The sequence below is a fragment of the Elgaria multicarinata genome, chromosome 2 (assembly GCF_023053635.1).
Source record: "Elgaria multicarinata webbii isolate HBS135686 ecotype San Diego chromosome 2, rElgMul1.1.pri, whole genome shotgun sequence".
NCBI classification, from domain to species: Eukaryota; Metazoa; Chordata; class Lepidosauria; order Squamata; family Anguidae; genus Elgaria; species Elgaria multicarinata.
The window spans coordinates 180,461,477-180,479,038 of NC_086172.1; the positions used below are offsets into that span (position 1 = coordinate 180,461,477).

The 17,562-nt window shown below is 47.1% G+C and overlaps 2 protein-coding genes across 2 annotated transcripts in view; one reads left to right on the top strand and one right to left on the bottom strand.

Moving 5' to 3' along the window:
- Nucleotides 1-1,429: 1,429 nt before the first annotated feature.
- ARF6 (ADP ribosylation factor 6) lies at nt 1,430-5,949 on the bottom strand. Its single transcript, XM_063118293.1, has 2 exons — nt 5,710-5,949; nt 1,430-5,125 (listed from the first exon to the last, which is right to left on the bottom strand). Exon 2 carries the CDS (start codon nt 4,956-4,958, stop codon nt 4,431-4,433), a length of 528 nt encoding a protein of 175 aa, XP_062974363.1. The 5' UTR covers nt 4,959-5,125; nt 5,710-5,949; the 3' UTR covers nt 1,430-4,430.
- A 10,482-nt stretch (nt 5,950-16,431) lies between these two features.
- NEMF (nuclear export mediator factor) overlaps nt 16,432-17,562 on the top strand; it is a 49,824-nt gene continuing 48,693 nt past the window's right edge. Inside the window, exon 1 of the mRNA XM_063118280.1 lies at nt 16,432-16,565. Within this exon, the coding sequence (XP_062974350.1) occupies nt 16,507-16,565 (59 nt within the window). The 5' untranslated portion in view covers nt 16,432-16,506. The remainder of the gene's footprint in view (nt 16,566-17,562) is intronic.

Genomic DNA, 17,562 nt, shown 5'->3' on the forward strand with positions numbered 1-17,562 from the left:
TTGGGAAGTTGAGGACTCTTTCTTTAAGTCTATAAGTTTAGTCTAACAATTTTCACGGGATGCTTTCCACATCTTCAGGCCTGCCCAGACAGCCAAGGCAAAGACCTGGTTCAGCTGGCATTATCCAGCGCAGCTCCTGGCTTAGGAAAAAGGAGGTGGAACAAACAGGGCCACACGGCTCTACTAAGTGGTATAGCCCAATCTGGGTGGGATCTGATGGTTTTCCAGCCTAGTTAGTAAACTAATACGGCCACAGTCCTGTCCACAGCTCACTGCATGGCCAGACCTTGCTGCATTCATGAGCAATGCTGCACATTTGAAAATCCTCCTAGATTCCCACCATTGCCTTTTGAATTTCTAAAGAGAATCGAGTGGGGCACCACGTTGTCCCACCACTATTCAGAATGCCAGCATCAACAGCGAGAAGGGAGGGCAGCAGCCTGCAGTCAGACAGAGAACTAGGTCAAATTCTAGACCAAAGCATGGCAGAGAGTCACAGGCCCTAGTCACATGAGCAATCCACAATGATAGCCAGATACTGGAAGATCAGAAACAATAGTTGGTCTATGAAATAAAGGTTGCCCTGCTGCATTGCTGCTTCGGAAACATTTGAGCTAGGACTGTTCACAACTCTTACGGTGCAATATGCCTTCTCCGTTCAATGGGACTTACTCTCAGGTGAGTGTATGGAGGACTTTAGCCTTAAGGGTTAAATGAATGTTTACCTCTTGTTGACTATAGTATCAAGTGATGACTAGCATGTGTGAATGTGGCATCAGAGGTTAATTGCCACAAACATAAAGTACATGCTGCAATATACTTAAATAATGATAGTACACATCTGGCTGAGTCATCAGGTGTTTGACTAGTTATTCAGGGAGAGATTGGCTGTATGTGCAAACTACCCTAAATGCCATCCCAACTTGAAGCCACTAAAGTCAGCTTGAAATTTGGTATCACTTTATCCCCAAACCCTTTATAGATCATAATAAAGACATAAACAGGATTTAAAGCTAAGTTTGCTTAGGGCAAGCAATAAAAGTTCCAGAGACTTCAACAGCTTCCATGCAAAAGGAATTCTCACGTTTAAAACCAATAAAGCATCTTAAATTCCAACATTACTTTAAAGTCTACAGATACAAATTTTACTGCATCTACTGTTTACTGTTGTACGCTGTACAGCACCATGTACATTGATGGTTCTATATAAATAAATAATAATAATAATAAAATTTCTGAGCTACCACAAACTAGAACTCCAATTACCGCAGGCTCCATAATTCAAAAGTGGCAATATCCATCCCATTTTCAGATGTTAGGATTTATATGAGAGAAAAATAGACATCAAAACAAAAAAATTAAAAAAATAACCCACAACCCCCCCCCACCCTTTGTCGCACCATTGAAAAACCACCCTGCAGGCAAATGTTTTAACACCTGCTAGAGAGCTCAGACATCCAAAACCATCCATTCAAATACCCTTCTTTCTCCCACATTCAAGCATAACAGGAGAGGTGTGCTGTATAATTGCTTTATTTTCTGCTTATTAGTTCTTTAACCAACACTACAACCATATTGCGGACACAAAAATTCCTGTTTACTTTATTCAGGGAGATCACAGTCTACAGACTCATTCACTTATCAGACAAATTTAACGCCATTCAAAAACGTATTCAGTTGCACTTTATAGAGTCACATGAACACAGAAGTTGGATGTACTGAATTTTTTTAAAAAAGAACTCTAACAGATTGCATGTTATCTTTCAAGCTGTAGATAAATGTCTAAAGCCATTGTTTTTATGGCTACTTTGAGCTGTAGAAGACAAAACCTTGTTTCTTTGAAAAGGGACACTTAAAATGAAACCTCTGTCACTTTTGTTCAGTAGCAAAAATTATTTGATGCATTTGCCACACATTTCATTCAACTTCATAGTTCCCACCCAAAACTGGTGATTTATAAGGGAAAAACAGTTATATTTATTCTTTTTACCTACAAAACCAGCATACCTAGAAGAACAAATTAAAGAACATATAAAAGTCACGTATTCAACTTAAAGTAGAAATTGTATGTAGGTTTGAGTCATCCTCGGTCAGAGAAAAGATACAATAAACTCTACACCAAAGGTAAAGCCACCCATGTTTCACTGCAATTAAAAGATTTATATGAAAGTTTGAGAACCAGTAACAGATCTTCAAGTTTTCCAGTTTAGGCAACTACTTTGTGCTTGGCTTTTAGTAATTCCAGAAGACGACAGTTTATGGACTTTTTTTGTGTGTATTACCACTTTACCAATGCTGCTAGGAAAAAATATTCTTAATTTTTTTTTAACACAACCAGAATGTAACAATTTAATTCATTTTTCTCAAATTTATTTTCTTTAGCAGAATGTTTTTTGTATTTCCTATTAAGATTCATTTCATTGCTATGACACTAAACATTGTTTAAGGGGAAAATTCTCATTCAATTTGGGGGGATTTAAAAAAGTAACAATCAAACAATGGTATAACCAGAATCAGAGCATAACATGTTCTGTTAAGTGATGCTAAGCATTCACTTTTAAGAAATAATTCCTCGTTACTTCCCCCCCCCCCACTTCAAACATCTTTGGTACAAGCTCCAGAGTCCACAATTTAAATAGCAAAATCAACACTGAAGTGTAGTGTAATGCCCCAATTTTATTTTAAACTTATACCCTTAAAGAAAAAAAAATCTTCTGGTTTTGTAGCAATACATTCCTAAAATTCCTCAGATGAGTTTTACTCCTTGAGGAAATCCAAAATTAATCCTTAAGGCTGAATAAGAACCAGCTGCTCTACATTTTTGCACCCAGTATTAATATTTGATTGAAACCATTTTTATGCTAACCTGAATTCACAATCACTTCCCCCGCATACAACTAATCAGACATTTGAAAGCTGCAATATGGCAAAATGAGATGCTTGCCCTTGAAGAACAGAACTTGGAAGTTTACATTCATAGTCGTTTGCTCACTCTCCAACCCAACCATTAGCTACCCTTCCAAAGGGCTTTATAAATTTAAACATCCAACAGATCAAGTAAAGGTACTACCAGAACAGAAGGCTACTTCTGCCTGTTACTGCCTGCATTTATCCAGCATGGTTTTGCAGGAGACGGAAGAGCTGCAACTTCCAAAGACAGACAGTTGTTTTATCTAGCTTAGTAGCATCTGCAAAACCAAGTTGTCATATTCTTCCTTCATTCTGATACATCCCAGTGAGTTTTAATACCGTATTCAAATCATAATATAGAAGCAAATGCAGACTCCCCTCGCCCCCTGAAGTTAATAAAGGCGCATCTTAGAAGCCAAGATAAAAGTCTAAAAATATTTTCTCTAAGCTTTTAGACCAAATGTGATACTGCCATATTTGTTTCAACTGTTAAGACAGGAATAGTTTTAACATTCAAGTTTTGACTACAGGTTTATGACTTTAAAAAGCAATGCGTGTCACACAGTGATGCTTACAAATTATTGCTGCACTTCATGGAATGAAAGTATTTTTTTTGCACTGAAACTGGAAAGTAACATAATTGATATTGCAGCTGAAAAATTAACTTTACAATGCAAAATACAGGAACTGTGGTTTGACACTAGTCTCATTTCATCCTGCATATGGTTGCTATTTAGAGTGGAAACTTTATTTGCATCCTTGTTCGTGCATGCATGATATTTGGTTCATAACCCCTTACAGCCAACATTCTTGCATTGTTCTTGCATTACCTAGCCAAAGTCAGGCCAAGCAAGCAACCACACATTTATTCTAAATGCTATCTTCCCGATTTGTCAAAGGCCAGATAAAGGAGATAAAAATTTAAGTTCCCTTCTTAGTTATAGGTAAACTCTTGCCATAAAGAGGACAGACTGCAGTTTGTTCAAAAGCAATGGTTGTCAGTTTACTAGATAACAAAGACCTACCAACATATTCTGCATGATTGCAAAAAGAAGCAAATCTACAGCAGGTGAAGATGGAGGGGGGGGGAATTGAATCAGAAAGCATACATTTTAAAAAGTGATACCTTAGCCCCAGGACTCAAACAAATGAAGTCAAACCATCATAACAAGGGCTCTTAATATAGGAGAAAAGTTATTTTGCAAAGCTAGAACACGTGTCTGTTACCCCCACGTTGCTGAAAGTTTGCCATAGAAACTAGTGCTTGTGTTCGTTCAGTTGAAAATTAGAGCATCTTAACACCAAGGAAGAATTGTATTAAACTGGGGATCCAGTCAAGAGTGTAGAAGAAAAGGGGGGTAATTGGAGAAGAGGTGAGCAATCGTTAAAATCCTATGGATGCTTAATTTTTGAACGTTTTAGTACGGAGAATCATTCTTTTCTGGGAAGCCACAGTGTTTCTTTCCCCCGCTAAACTCTCTTGAAGACTAATAACAGTTTGCCATTTTTTAAAACAATCATTAGGATTTATAATTAGATGTTAACCATGTCAGCCCTTCATAGAGTCCATCGCCCGAGGTGGCACAGGACGGCTGAACGTACCAATTCCTATCCCTAATTCGGGTCAGGCCCAGTTTCTCTTGGATCTCGTGCGGCTTCATGGCGTCAGGAAGGTCCTGCTTATTGGCGAAGATAAGGATGATAGCATCCCGCATCTCTCGGTCATTGATTATGCGGTGCAATTCCTGGCGGGCCTCGTCAATGCGGTCCCGGTCAGCGCAGTCCACCACGAATATCAGGCCCTGAGTGCCTGTGTAGTAGTGCCGCCACAGCGGCCGGATCTTATCCTGGCCCCCCACATCCCACACGTTAAACTTGACGTTTTTGTAAGTCACCGTCTCCACGTTGAAGCCCACGGTTGGGATGGTCGTGACCGCCTGGCCCAGCTTCAGTTTGTAGAGGATGGTGGTCTTCCCGGCCGCGTCCAGGCCCAGCATCAAAATCCGCATCTCCTTGTTGCCAAAGATCTTGGACAGCACCTTGCCCATGATGGAGGCGGGAGGGAGGCAGGCATCCACGGGAAGATGGGAGAAGGGCTGTGGCTGCACCCGCCACACGCAAAAGGATCCCCACAGCGCTGCTGGATGAAAGAGGCCAAGATGTCCCCCAATGCGGGTTTAGGGCCACCACGTCAAGAGGCCAGTCAGCCTCCGAACTAGGGAAACGGGGAGGGAGAGAGAGAATGAGAGCAGGAGAGACACACCACAGCCTCCCATCCAGGGGGTGAAGAGCCTGGGCCTTTTGGGGTGGGGGTGGGTGGGGGGTGCGTGTGTCTTAATGCGAGGAGGAGGAGGGGGGGCGGGAAGACCCTGCTGGAGACCCCTCCGCAAGGGGGCAGGGGCGGGGCTGGTTGAGGAGTGGGCGGGGCTTCATGGGGGAAGGAGGGGCGCGGGAGGTGAGGGGAGGAGGAGGAGGAGGGGGGGTCTCGGTGCCTTCCAGTCAGTCAGTCAGTCCCTCGCAGGGCAGGGCAGGGCAGGGCAGGCCTGGCTGTGTCCCCCCCACACCCCGCCCGTTCCTCCTCCAGCTCCCAGAGGGCGACGGCTCGCGGCTGTGGGGAGAAGAGAGACAGAGGGGGGGGAGGAGGGCAGAGAGTCAGTCAGTCAGTCAGGGAAAGGCTCCGACAGCGGCACTACGAGGAGGAGGAGGAGGAGGAGGAGGAAGGGAAGAAGCAAGACGACGACGACGACGACGCCCCCTCCCCCTCCCCCTCCCCCTCCCCAGCTGCCTCAGTGTAGTTACCTCAAACCGCGCCGGCTCCTCCGCTCGCCCTCCACGCGCAACGGCCCAGCTCCCGAGGAGGGAGGGAGGCAGGCAGGCAGGCAGGCAGGCAGGCAGGAAGACGCCGCCCAAGCCGGCCCGCGTCGCTCCTTCCCTCACAAACTCCTTGCCTCGGCTGACTGGCTCGCGGCGGCCGCCGGCTCCATAGCGCATGCGCGCAGCTCGCCTGACCGACTCTTGCGAAAGAGGAGCCGCCCCGCCGCCTATAGTTCGAGGGTGCGGGAGGGAAGAGGGACAGGCGCGCGCACGCGCGCTTCACACCCACCTACCCCGCCCTCACGCGATGGGAGTGAGCATGCGCAGCGTCGACGGGGTTCCTGAGAGGGCGGGAAAAGGAAAAAAAAAGAGAGTGAATTGTCGCCAGTACGCATGCTCGCTGCGTCGCACGCGCTCACGCGCAAGTAAGCATGCGCAAAGCCACGCCTCCTCGCTGATCCAAGTGCGCAAGCGTTACTCCTAGGAGAGAAACGCGACCTCGCCTTTTTTTTGAGGGGGGGGCTACCCTCACTTACTGCGCGTGCGCAGCTCCACCTACCGCCTTTCGGAAGGTTCATCTACGCATGCGCTCGTGCTCAAAACGCTGGTTTCTATTCGCGCAGGCGCATTCCCCACCAATCCTGGGCAAATCGCGAAATCCCGCGGGCGGAATTTACCTCAATTGCCCGACGTAGAGCTGCGCAAGCGTAGCGGGTCCTGACCTAACTTGGCCTCGCTCTGATGCGCATGCTCGGTAGGGTACCTACGTCACAGACCGTTTCTGCGAGCCAGCTGCGCGCAAGCTAGAGGCGTAACCATCTCTTATGAGCAGAGGCCGCGCGACTTACGTCAGCCGCCCCGCCCCGCCCCTTCTTAAAGGGCCAGCAGGCATTAAGAGTGGGAGGATCAATGGAGTAAATGTTCGCTTCCGCTTCTTAGTACTGCGTGGCCCAACGTGAACTAAAACCAAACGCACATCAAAAAGGATGAACAGCATCCACAGGCTTCCCCACCCCCGCCCACCCCGCTTCCGATTTGCAGCTGATCTCATGCAAAGCTTATCTACTTTGTCTCAACTTTCTGAAAACAAAGTTCCCATCTTTAGCAAAGCACCTCATCTTTTTGCAAAGCTCATCTTAAAAGGCCAAAGAGTTCCAGAATCCTCATGGGTTCTATTCACATTCACACAGTTGCCAATCAGATGCCCACAAGGAGGGCGTGAGTGGAAGAGCGCCCACTTTCTCCAGTCCAGTGTAGGGTCCTGCTGCCTGCAGCTGTTCTGAAACATAGAGATTTTAGGCTACCTGACAAGTTAAGTGCTAGCTAAGCAATCCTTATGTTTTATTAAATATAGTTTTCCATTTCCTGACAACTGCTCTTTGTACTCGATCCTCCCAGAGTGCAGGACACGGAATAACAGGCTCAAGTTAAATAGGGTGACCATATGAAAAGGAGGACAGGGCTCCTGTATCTTTAACAGTTATATTGAAGGGAATTTCAGCAGGTGTCATTTGTATATATGGAGAACCTGGTGAAATTTTCTTTTCATCACAACAGTTAAAGCTGCAGGTGCCCTGCCTTCTTTTAAATCTGGTCACTCTAGTATAGCTCCTGCAGCTTTAACTGTTGTGATGAAGAGGGAATTTCACCAGGTTCTCCATATATACAAAGGACACCTGCTGAAATTCCTTTTTCAATACAACTGTTAAAGATACAGAAGCCCTGTCCTCCTTTTCATATGGTCACCCTAAGTTAAAGGAAGCCAGATTCCAGCTGGACTTCGATAGCCTTGTAGGCCCCTTCCAACTCTGCTGTTCTATGATTCTATGACTTCTTAATAGGCCTGATTAAATTGGACCTCTTTAAGTGTTTCCCAACCAGGATGTTTCCCAACCGGTCACCTGCTCCAGGCTAATCCAAGTTGTGCAAAAACACTTTGTTCCCATCAAAGTAAGAGACGTGTCTAAAGCCTGGCCCAGAAACATAAAGACGGGAGTAAACTTTGTGAAAACAGAAAGAGCCTGATATACGTAGAAGGAAAATGCAAGGTGTTAGGTAAGAATTAGAAGCCGTAAGGAAATATTTCAAGAACATATATCATCGACATAGAGGCTGTGGAAGACTCAAAGACTTGAATATTCTGTGTGACACAACATTAATCCATTTAGTATCATATATTCTGGTGTTTGCTGCCGCCAGAGATCCTTTTTAACCAGAGATTTCAACAACTGAACTTGGGATATTCCCCGTTGCAAAGCATGTGTTTTATCAAAGCATTCTGAGCCCTTCCTGTTATCTACACTTAACAACTGGCCAGTTGAAATCTTTGGTCCTAACTTTGAGGTTAGACCCAGTTCATTTAGGGTGCAAACTTCTGAGTAAAACATGCATAGGATTTGCTTCACTGTTTTGTTAAATAGCCGTGCTGTAGAAAGTTATTATTATTATTATTATTATTATTACTATTACTATTTATTTATATAGCACCATCAATGTACATGGTGCTGTACAGAGTAAAACAGTAAATAGCAAGACCCTGCCGCATAGGCTTACATTCTAATAAAATCATAATAAAACAATAAGGAGGGGAAGAGAATGCAAACAGGCACAGGGTAGGGAAAACAGGCACTGGGTAGGGTATGTAGTAGAGCTTAGATTGTTGGACTAGGACTGGGGGAGGCACACAGTCAAACCTCCAGTTAGCCACAAAGCGCACTCTGCCTTGTTCACTGGCCGTTGCTAGATGAGGAGTTAGCCTGGTGTGAGGCCTGGGCTCCCTGCTGTACATCCAGATGACGCACAGGGGATCCCGGGGTCAGGCCGGGCTAAATCCTCCCTTGACCCAGGTGAGGCTGGGACTGCGGAAGGTCTAGCTACTTCCGTGGCTTTTCCCGGCTGCTCGCTTATTCGCGAGTAGCTGGGAGAAGCCACGCACTGGGCACAGCGCTCCATGGGAGCGCTGTGCCCATTGGGCTGGGGTGGGTGGGAAATCATGGGGGGGGGGAGATGGGGGCCGGGGGAAAGAGCGGACCTGGCAGGAGAGATGGGGGGGAAGAGCGGAGCCAGGGTGTGGAGATCACGGACGGAGGGGGGCGTGGAGGGGGCATTGAACATGGCAGGCGGGTGATCGGATGGGCATGGCGAGTGGGGACGGGCGAGCGGGCAGGGGGCAGACATGGAGAGTGGGGACGGGCGAGCGGGCAGGGGCGGACATAGCAAGTGGGGACGGGCGAGCGGGGGGAGGATGGGCAAGCGAGCGGGCGGGGGGGCATCAGACATTGTGTGGGGGAAATCAGGGGCAGGGGGAGCGGGGAACCCTTTATTTTTTAAAAAAACCAGACTTACTTTTCCGTTGGTGCGCTCCTGCGCACATGGCCCTTTAAGTAAAAAAAAAAATTGGAGGACGCAACAGGGCTTTCCCTTACCCTGTCGTGTGTTACGTGTAGAAAAGGGCAACAGCCCGCGCTAGCTGTAGCTTGGCGTCGCCCCTACTCTCCACCAGATTATCAGCTAGGTCTAGCAAAGCCCACTGTTTCTCAGTCTAACCTACCTCACAGGGTTGTTGTGAGGGTAACAGGGGCTTGTGGGAACCATGGACATCGCCCTGAGCTCTTTGGAGGAAGGGTGGGCCATGAATAAAGGTATAATCCAACTGTGCCTATTTTCTGGTCTTTATTTGGGCTGATCTACACCAAGCAGGATATAACACTTTTAAAACGGAATGAAAACTGTATATGTAATGTGTCCTGGGCTTGAACAGTTGTCATAACCCTTATAAACCGTTATAAGCAGTAGTGTAGATCCTGCCTTTTGTCTCCAGTAAAGAACTACTCCTATTTTTGCCTTTATGGGAGATGTTTTCTGTTAATCATTCAAGTTTAACACTAAGAAGCTAAAGGCGCAATCTTATGTATGTGGAACTTTTTTCTGTCCAAATATTTTTTATTATTATTTATTTATTTATTTATTTATTGCATTTGTATATCGCCCCATAGCTGAAGCTCTCTGGGCGGTTCACATAAGATAAAACAATTGTGTTTTAACCTGTTGGGTGTTTTACTGTGGTTTTAATTTTTGTGAACCGCCCAGAGAGCTTCGGCTATTGGGCGGTATAAAAGTGTAATAAATAAATAAATAAATAAATAAACATTTAAAAACAATATACAAAATTTAAAAACCACAAAAACATGCAAAATTCACATACATTTAAACCCACTATATCAACTTTAGAAACGATGAGCCAAAAAAACAGAGCCAGGCTCATTACATATTGCTAAATGCCCGGGAGAAAAGTCTTGACCTGGCGCTGAAAAGATGACAATATCGGCGCCAGGCGCGCCTCGTCACAGAGATTGTTCCACAGTTGGGGGGCCACCGCAGAGAAGGCCCTCTTTCTTGACGCCACCCTCCAAGCTTCCCTCGGAGTAGGCACCTGGAGGAGGACCTTAGATGCCGAACGTAGTGTTCGGGTAGGTTCATGTTGGGAAAGGTGTTCCGTCGGGTATATGCATAAGACTGGACCTTAAATGTCTGTGTGTGTGTGTGTGTGTGTGTGTATGCATGTTGTCTATAACAAGCATTTGTTGTTGTTTATTCGTTCAGTCGCTTCCGACTCTTCGTGACTTCATGGACCAGCCCACACCAGAGCTTTCTGTCGGCTGTCGCCATCCCTAGCTCCCCCAAGGTCAAGTCTATCACCTCCAGCCTATGGTGTGTTGATCTTTAGAACATCGGATTCGTCGTTCACCACCAGCACCGTCGGCCGCTAGCCGTCCTTTCGGCTTTGAGCTAGCTGCGTCATCACATCTGGGGCTAGTTGAACTTATCCTCTGTTCCTCCCCAGTAGCATTTTGACCATCTTCCGACCTGGGGGTCCCATCTTCCGATGGTATACCGACTAGGGTGACCATATTTTGGAAACCAAAAAGGAGGACAACATGGTCACCCCAAGGGGGCGTGTCCAGTACCAAGGGGGCGTGCCCACCCGAACATAGCCTTGGTCACATGTCTGATTTTACAGCACACATTTAAGACAAATCTGTTCTACATAACATCTTAATGTTAACATCACTGAAATAAAGAACAAGTTATAAGCATTTTTGTTAATTCCCATTAGAGCTGTCCTTTGGAAAAATCCGGATTTCCCCTCCCCCACCTGGATTTGCCATCAAAACCCCAAACAGATCCGGGCAAATCTGGTCATATGGTCACCCTAATACCGACATATCTCTGGTTGTACTGATCCATTTAGTTTTCATGGCAAGAGTACTGGGGTGGGTTGCCATTACCTTCCCCAGGGAAAGCACCAGAGAGCTTTGGCTATTGGGCGGTATAAAAATGTAATAAATAAATAAAATAAATAAATCGTATTTAGTCTGACCTCTCTGCCATGACCTTCCCGTCTTGGGTGTCCCTTCACGGTTTAGTTCATGGCATCCTTGAGGTGATCAATCTCCAACACCACAACAAGGTAACGATCTGCAAAAACTTTGATTCCCTGTAGTGGTATTTCTCATGCTGTTGAAGGTTGTTTTTTAACCCACTGATAATGGATTCTGGGAAAATCTTGTTTTCCCAGTGTAATTTTGAGACAGGAGAATACTTACCTTTTTTCTAAGTTCAGCAGCACCAGCCCTTGTAACCTTCCTTTGTTGTAACCTTTCTCCAGCCCCTTGATCATTTGGTTTGCCCTTTGAACCACCTTTCAAACTCTACAATATCCTTTATGATATACTGGCTGATATGCCCGGCGTTGCTTGGGTCTGTGAATAATGTTTATAACATTTATTTGATGTACAATAAATTTCTATGCAACTTATTTCATCTTTTGGTTGGTTGGTTTTTTAAAATTTGGTTGAGTTAGTAAATTGTTTTGTTAGAATAAATGGAAAATGGTGTTAATAAGAACTGTATTTTAAACAAGAGCTATGTGATAATCCACATTTTTTGTTTTACCGGAAAAGCCTACACCTCCCATCACGCCTTGGAAGGAGCAGCTGTCTAAACTTCAAAAACAATCAGGACACGCAACACCCTTTCTACCAGCTAAAGAAGATGCAAACCTATACCTGGCATTGCCCAGATATCTGGCCAACATATAGCAGGGAAGCGGATCCACCATCTTAGGCCCTTTCTACACCTAAGGGTTATCCCAGGAAAATGGAAGGGATCGTCCCTGCCTGCTCCCAGGATCTCTTGTGTGTCATTTGGATACACAGGAATAATCCCGGGACGATCTTGGGGGAAAAAGCAGGTGTAGAAATGGCCTTAGAGTAGCAGGCTGGTGCTAAGCCTGTGAGTTAACCTTTAAACAAATTAAATTCATTTCCCCCCCCTCTGTTTCCCTCACGACAACCCTGCAAGGTAGGCCTGTCCTAGGCCTGTGAGGTAACTTTAAAACAAAGTTACAAATTAATTTATGTTTAATTTATATTGTATTGTACGGTGGCGTGGATCTGAAGCAAAATAGAACACCTAAGACTTATTTTCAGAACCTCCAGAGATATCTGTTTAAACACATGCATACACAAGATACCTGTGACATAAATTTGCATGAGCCAGCGAATGTGACATAGTGGGCTTTAACCCACAGAAGTTTTGACACAATGAATTCATTTAAGGCGTGACAGGACTCTGGAAAACCTGGAATCCACACTGATTTCATACAGAATTTCTCATTGTATCTACGGTAGCTTTCCCCGGCCTGGTGCCTTTCAGTGGTGTTGGATTGTACCAGTTTGTGGAAAGGCTGGGCTAGTGTGAAGGCTTGAATGCAACGTCCCCCTGAGCATGTGCAGAATTAATTTCCTGCCATAGCTGCCTTTATTTATTTATTTATTTATTTACTTAGAATATTTATATACCGCTCCCCATTGAAAAATTTTGGAGCGGTGTACAAGGTAAAATGTAAATAAAAGCAGAATAAAACAGTTAAAACAAAATTTAAAAAGAAGCAAAAATCAGAAATCCAAGGCTGCATGTTAAAGAAAAACTTCTTGGAATAAAGATGTTTTCAGGAGGCGCCGAAAGGAGTACAAGGTTGGCGCCTGCCTGACCTCCAGACGCAGGGAATTCCACAGGAGGGGGGCCACCACGCTGAAGGCTCTTCCCCTGGTGGATTCCAATCGGAGGATGGATCTATGTAGAACCACCAGGAACGGGCCCTCGGATGACCTCAGTGACCGGGCAGGTTGGTAAGGGAGAAGGCAGAGCTCTCTCAGGTATCCTGGTCCCAAGTTCTTTAGGGCTTTGTACACAAGTACCAGAACCTTCAACCTGGCCCGGTAGTGAATAGGCCGCCAGTGCAGTTCCCTCAGCAGAGGAGTTACATGCTGGAAAGAGGCAGCTCCAGACAACATCTGAGCTGCAGTATTCTGCACTAGCTCCAGCTTCCGGAGCAGCTTCAAGGGCAGCCCCACATACAGCGCGTTGCAGTAATCCAATATTGAGGTTACCAATGCCTGTACCACCGTGGTCAAGCTATCCCTGTCCAGGAGAGGCCGTAGTTGGCGAACCAACCGAAGATGGTAAAAGGCACTCCGAGCCGTGGCGGCTACTTATGTTGACAAAATAAGTAGATATGTGACAAAGCTGAGATGAGCTTTCAAGGCAGAGTGTTGGACGCCAGTTGATGCTTCAGGTGCCCAGATGGTTCTTCATAGGAATGAAACACGACGTAGCCGTCCTCTTGATTCCTTGCAAATGCCATGCACTCCTCTGGGGCCGAGTCCCAACCTCGCCCCATCTCCAGCTTAGCAGGTCACTTCCATACGATCCCTAAGGGTGCCATCCGATGCTTGTTTAGACGGGGAAATGGGTCCTACAACTCCAGCAGTCCCCCCAGAGCAGGTCCTGGAGTTGTATTTATTTATTTTATTTTATTTTATTTATTTCATTTCTATACCGCCCAATAGCCGAAGCTCTCTGGGCGGTTCACAAAAATTAAAACCATTAAGAGCATAATAAAACAACCAACAATTTAAAAACACAAATACAAAATACAATATAAAAAGCACAACCAGGATAAAACCACACAGCAAAAATTGATATAGGTTAAAATTTGAGATTAAAACAGCAGAGTTTAAATTTAAGTTAAATTAGGTGTTAAAATACTGAGAAAATAAAAATGTCTTCCGCTGGTGATGAAAGGAAAACAATGTAGGCGCCAGGCTGACCTCTCTAGGGAGCTCATTCCACAGCCGGGGTGCCACAGCGGAGAAAGCCCTGCTCCTAGTAGCCACCTGCCTCACTTCCTTTGGCAGGGGCTCACGGAGAAGGGCCCCTGTGGATGATCTTAAGGTCCGGGCAGGCACATATGGGAGGAGGCGTTCCTTCAGATAACCTGGCCCCAAACCGTTTAGGGCTTTGAATGTCAATACCAGCACTTTGAAACGGGCCCAGACCTGGACTGGCAGCCAATGAAGTTGTAAAAGGACTGGCGTGATGTGGTCTCGTCGGCCAGTCCCTATTAGTAAACGGGCTGCCCTGTTTTGTACCAGCTGAAGCTTCCGGACCATTTTCAAAGGCAGCCCCACGTATAACACATTGCAGTAATCCAAACGAGAGGTTATCAGAGCATGGATCACTGTAGCTAGGCTACCTCTGTCCAGATAAGGGCGTAGTTGGTATATCAGCCTGAGCTGATAAAGGGTCTCTTTGCCACTGAGTTCACCTGTGCCTCAAGTGACAGTTCTGGATCCAAGAGCACCCCCAAACTACGGACCCGATCCTTTAGGGAGAGTGCAACCCCATCCAGGACAGGGCAAACATCACCTCGCCGGACAGATGAACCACCCGCTAACAGTACCTCTGTCTTGTCTGGATTGAGCCTCAGTTTGTTAGCCCTCATCCAGTCCATTACCATGCCCAGGATCTTTTTCTGTATAAACATGCATAGGATTGCACCCTAACTATCGTTTTATAGTAAGGACTACGTTTTTTATCTTGGGCATCAGCCATAGACATGGCAGAGCAGTTTCAAAGTGGGGGAGGCACAGATCACATAGGTTAATTTAAAACAAAAGTGCATTACCCATTACCTTGTGTAAAGAATGCACCTGGGAATATTGTTCTAGTATCCTGGTTCTACACTGCCCTCTTCCAGCTGCTGAACCACCAGAGGCGAAAAGCTGCTCTCTGGCAGGTGGCAGGCAGCTGGGCACGGAAGCTCCTGCCTGTAATCCCAGCTCCGCAGGAGGCTGAAGCTGGAGGATCCCTTGAGCTCGGGAGTTCTGGGCCGCCAGGGGCTGTGCTGAGTGGATATCCTTGCTGAGGTTGGCATCAACATGGGGGTCCCTGGGGAGCCGGCGGTGGGCCCCAGGTTGCCTAAGGAGGGGCGAACCAGCCCAGACCGGAGACAGAGCAGGTCAAAGCTCCTGTGCTGATCAGCGGTGGGACAGCGCCTGTGAGCAGCCCCTGCAGTCCAGCCTTGGCAAGAGAGTGGGACCCAGACTCACCTTTTTAAGAAGGAGCACTTTGCTGTTTGGGAGAATTTCAGGCTCTGGGGAGGTAATCTAGAGGACGATTTAGCAGGGATAGGGTACCTCTAGCCCTCCAGATGTTGTTGGACTATAAACTCCCATCAGCCCCAGCTAACATGGCCAAAGGCCAGGGATAATGGGACATGATGTCCAACAGCATCTGGAGGGCAACAGGTGCCCTGCCCCACTTTAAAGGCTTACAAATGCAGCAAGAAGTATCTGTTGGGGCCAGACAAAGCAAACAATGTAATAAATAAATAAATAAATAAATAAAATAAAATAAAATAAAACAAGCCTTTTCTTCTGTCTCCCCAAACTAGTTCTCCACACCCTGCATGCCAGGTGACTTTACCATGGAGTGGTAAAGTTGCAGCTGGCAATGCAGCTCTGAACAGGTCCAGAGTGCATTGCCAGCTGTCACTATATAAACAGAGATAGAATTTTGTCCTGGGCCACGGCCACAGCCTCTGTGGGAAGGACAGCCCATGTGGACAGTTCTAAATAACAAGCCCTCGAGGTGCCCTGGTTGAAGTGAACCTGGTAGCTGAATCCTCTGCTATGGGAGCCCTTCTGTCTAATCCAAGATGCAGAAGAGCTCGCTCTGATTAGACAGTCATGGGGGGAATCCTGTTTGCGTGCACAGAGGCTTTATGGCTTTTTCTCTGCAAAATCCAGGGCACCGGATTTGTTGATATGAAGAACACCTGCCAATGGCCATGTACTTGATGGGATTCATACATTCTGCAGGGGCTGTTGTAGGAGAATCGCCTCCCGTTTGAGCTACCTGTTCAAGATAGGAACTGCGGAACAAGGGAGAAATTCATGGTATGACCCTATACTGGAAGTGAGTGCCTCTGAGCATATGAAAAGTGCCTTTTCTTCTCCTCCTCCGCCACAAGTCATCTATGCCTCTGAGATCAGTGCACAGAGCGCCACAGCCAAAGGCTCTGACACCCCCCCACCTAAAACACCCCCACTCACTCACCCCCCCACCCTTCTGATCACGTGGTCTTTCCCCGCCCCCTCCCTCTGGTGGCTTCTAGCGGCTGCTGCCATTCCCACAGTCTCCGACAGAGGGCGGCGGGGAGCGCCCACCGTTGGCTCCGCCCCCGAAGCCCCCCATTGGCTCCCACATCCTTTGCCGAATCTCAAGCGCCGAGCTTTGGCCACGTCGACTCGCCGTAGTTCCTGTCACAGGGCGCGCATGCGCGTGGGCGGTCCGGCTCCTGGTGAGGGAACGCGAGTGAGGGAGACCGACACGGCTCGAGCCCGCGGGCGACGCCCGTCCCGTCCTGTCCCCGCCATGAAGAACCGCTTCAGCACGGTCGATATCCTGGCGGTGATAGCCGAGCTGCGTCACAGGTGTGGCCCCGCCCCCAGGGACTGTGGCCCCGCCCACTAACCCCCCTCTCAACCCCCGCTTGGTAGACAACACGTGGCCCTCTAGATGTTTTGGGCTACATCTCCCATCAGCCCCAGCCAGCATGGGGCAGTGGTCGGGGATCATGGGAGTCCCTACTCGGCCATAGAAGCTGACTTTGGGCCAGTCGCTCCCTGACTCTCAGCCCAGCCTACCTCACAGGGTTGTTGTTGTTGATCAAATGGAGGAGGAGGAGGAGGGGGGGGAAGGGCCAGGTCAGCTTCCTCTTGGCTTCCTCGCATGAGGAAGAGGAAGGCAGGATATAGATATATCCTGCCCTCCTCTCCTCCATTTGATCAGCAACAACAACCCTGTGAGGTAGGCTGGGCTGAGCGTCAGGGAGCGACTGGCCCAAAGTCAGCTTCTATGGCCGAGTAGGGACTCCCATGATCCCCGACCACTGCCCCATGCTGGCTGGGGCTGATGGGAGATGTAGCCCAAAACATTTATTTACCACAAGTTGCCCATCACTAATCTATACCTTCCTTTTCATAGAATCATAGAATAGCAGAGTTGGAAGGGGCCCACAAGGCCATCGAGTCCAACCCCCTGCTCAATGCAGGAATCCACCCTAAAGCATCCCTGACAGATGGTTGTCCAGCTGCCTCTTGAAGGCCTCTAGTGTGGGAGAGCCCACAACCTCCCTAGGTCACTGGTTCCATTGTCGTACTGCTCTAACCGTCAGGAAGTTTTTCCTGAAGTCCACCCAGAATCTGGCTTCCTGTAACTTGAGCCTGTTATTATTATTATTTATCTGGGATGATGGAGAAGACATCCTAGCCCTCCTCTGTGTGATAACCTTTCAAGTCCTTGAAAAGTGCTATCATGTCTCCCCTCAATCTTCTCTTCTCCAGGCTAAACATGCCCAGTACTCCTCTTTTTCTTTTTAGGGTTAGTTTAGGATCTATTATGCAAAAACGCATCAGATCAAGAAAATAA

What these genes read in the sequence shown, in the direction of transcription:
- ARF6 (XM_063118293.1), bottom strand. Translation starts at nt 4,958, where the DNA reads ATGGGCAAGGTGCTGTCCAAGATCTTTGGCAACAAGGAGATGCGGATT.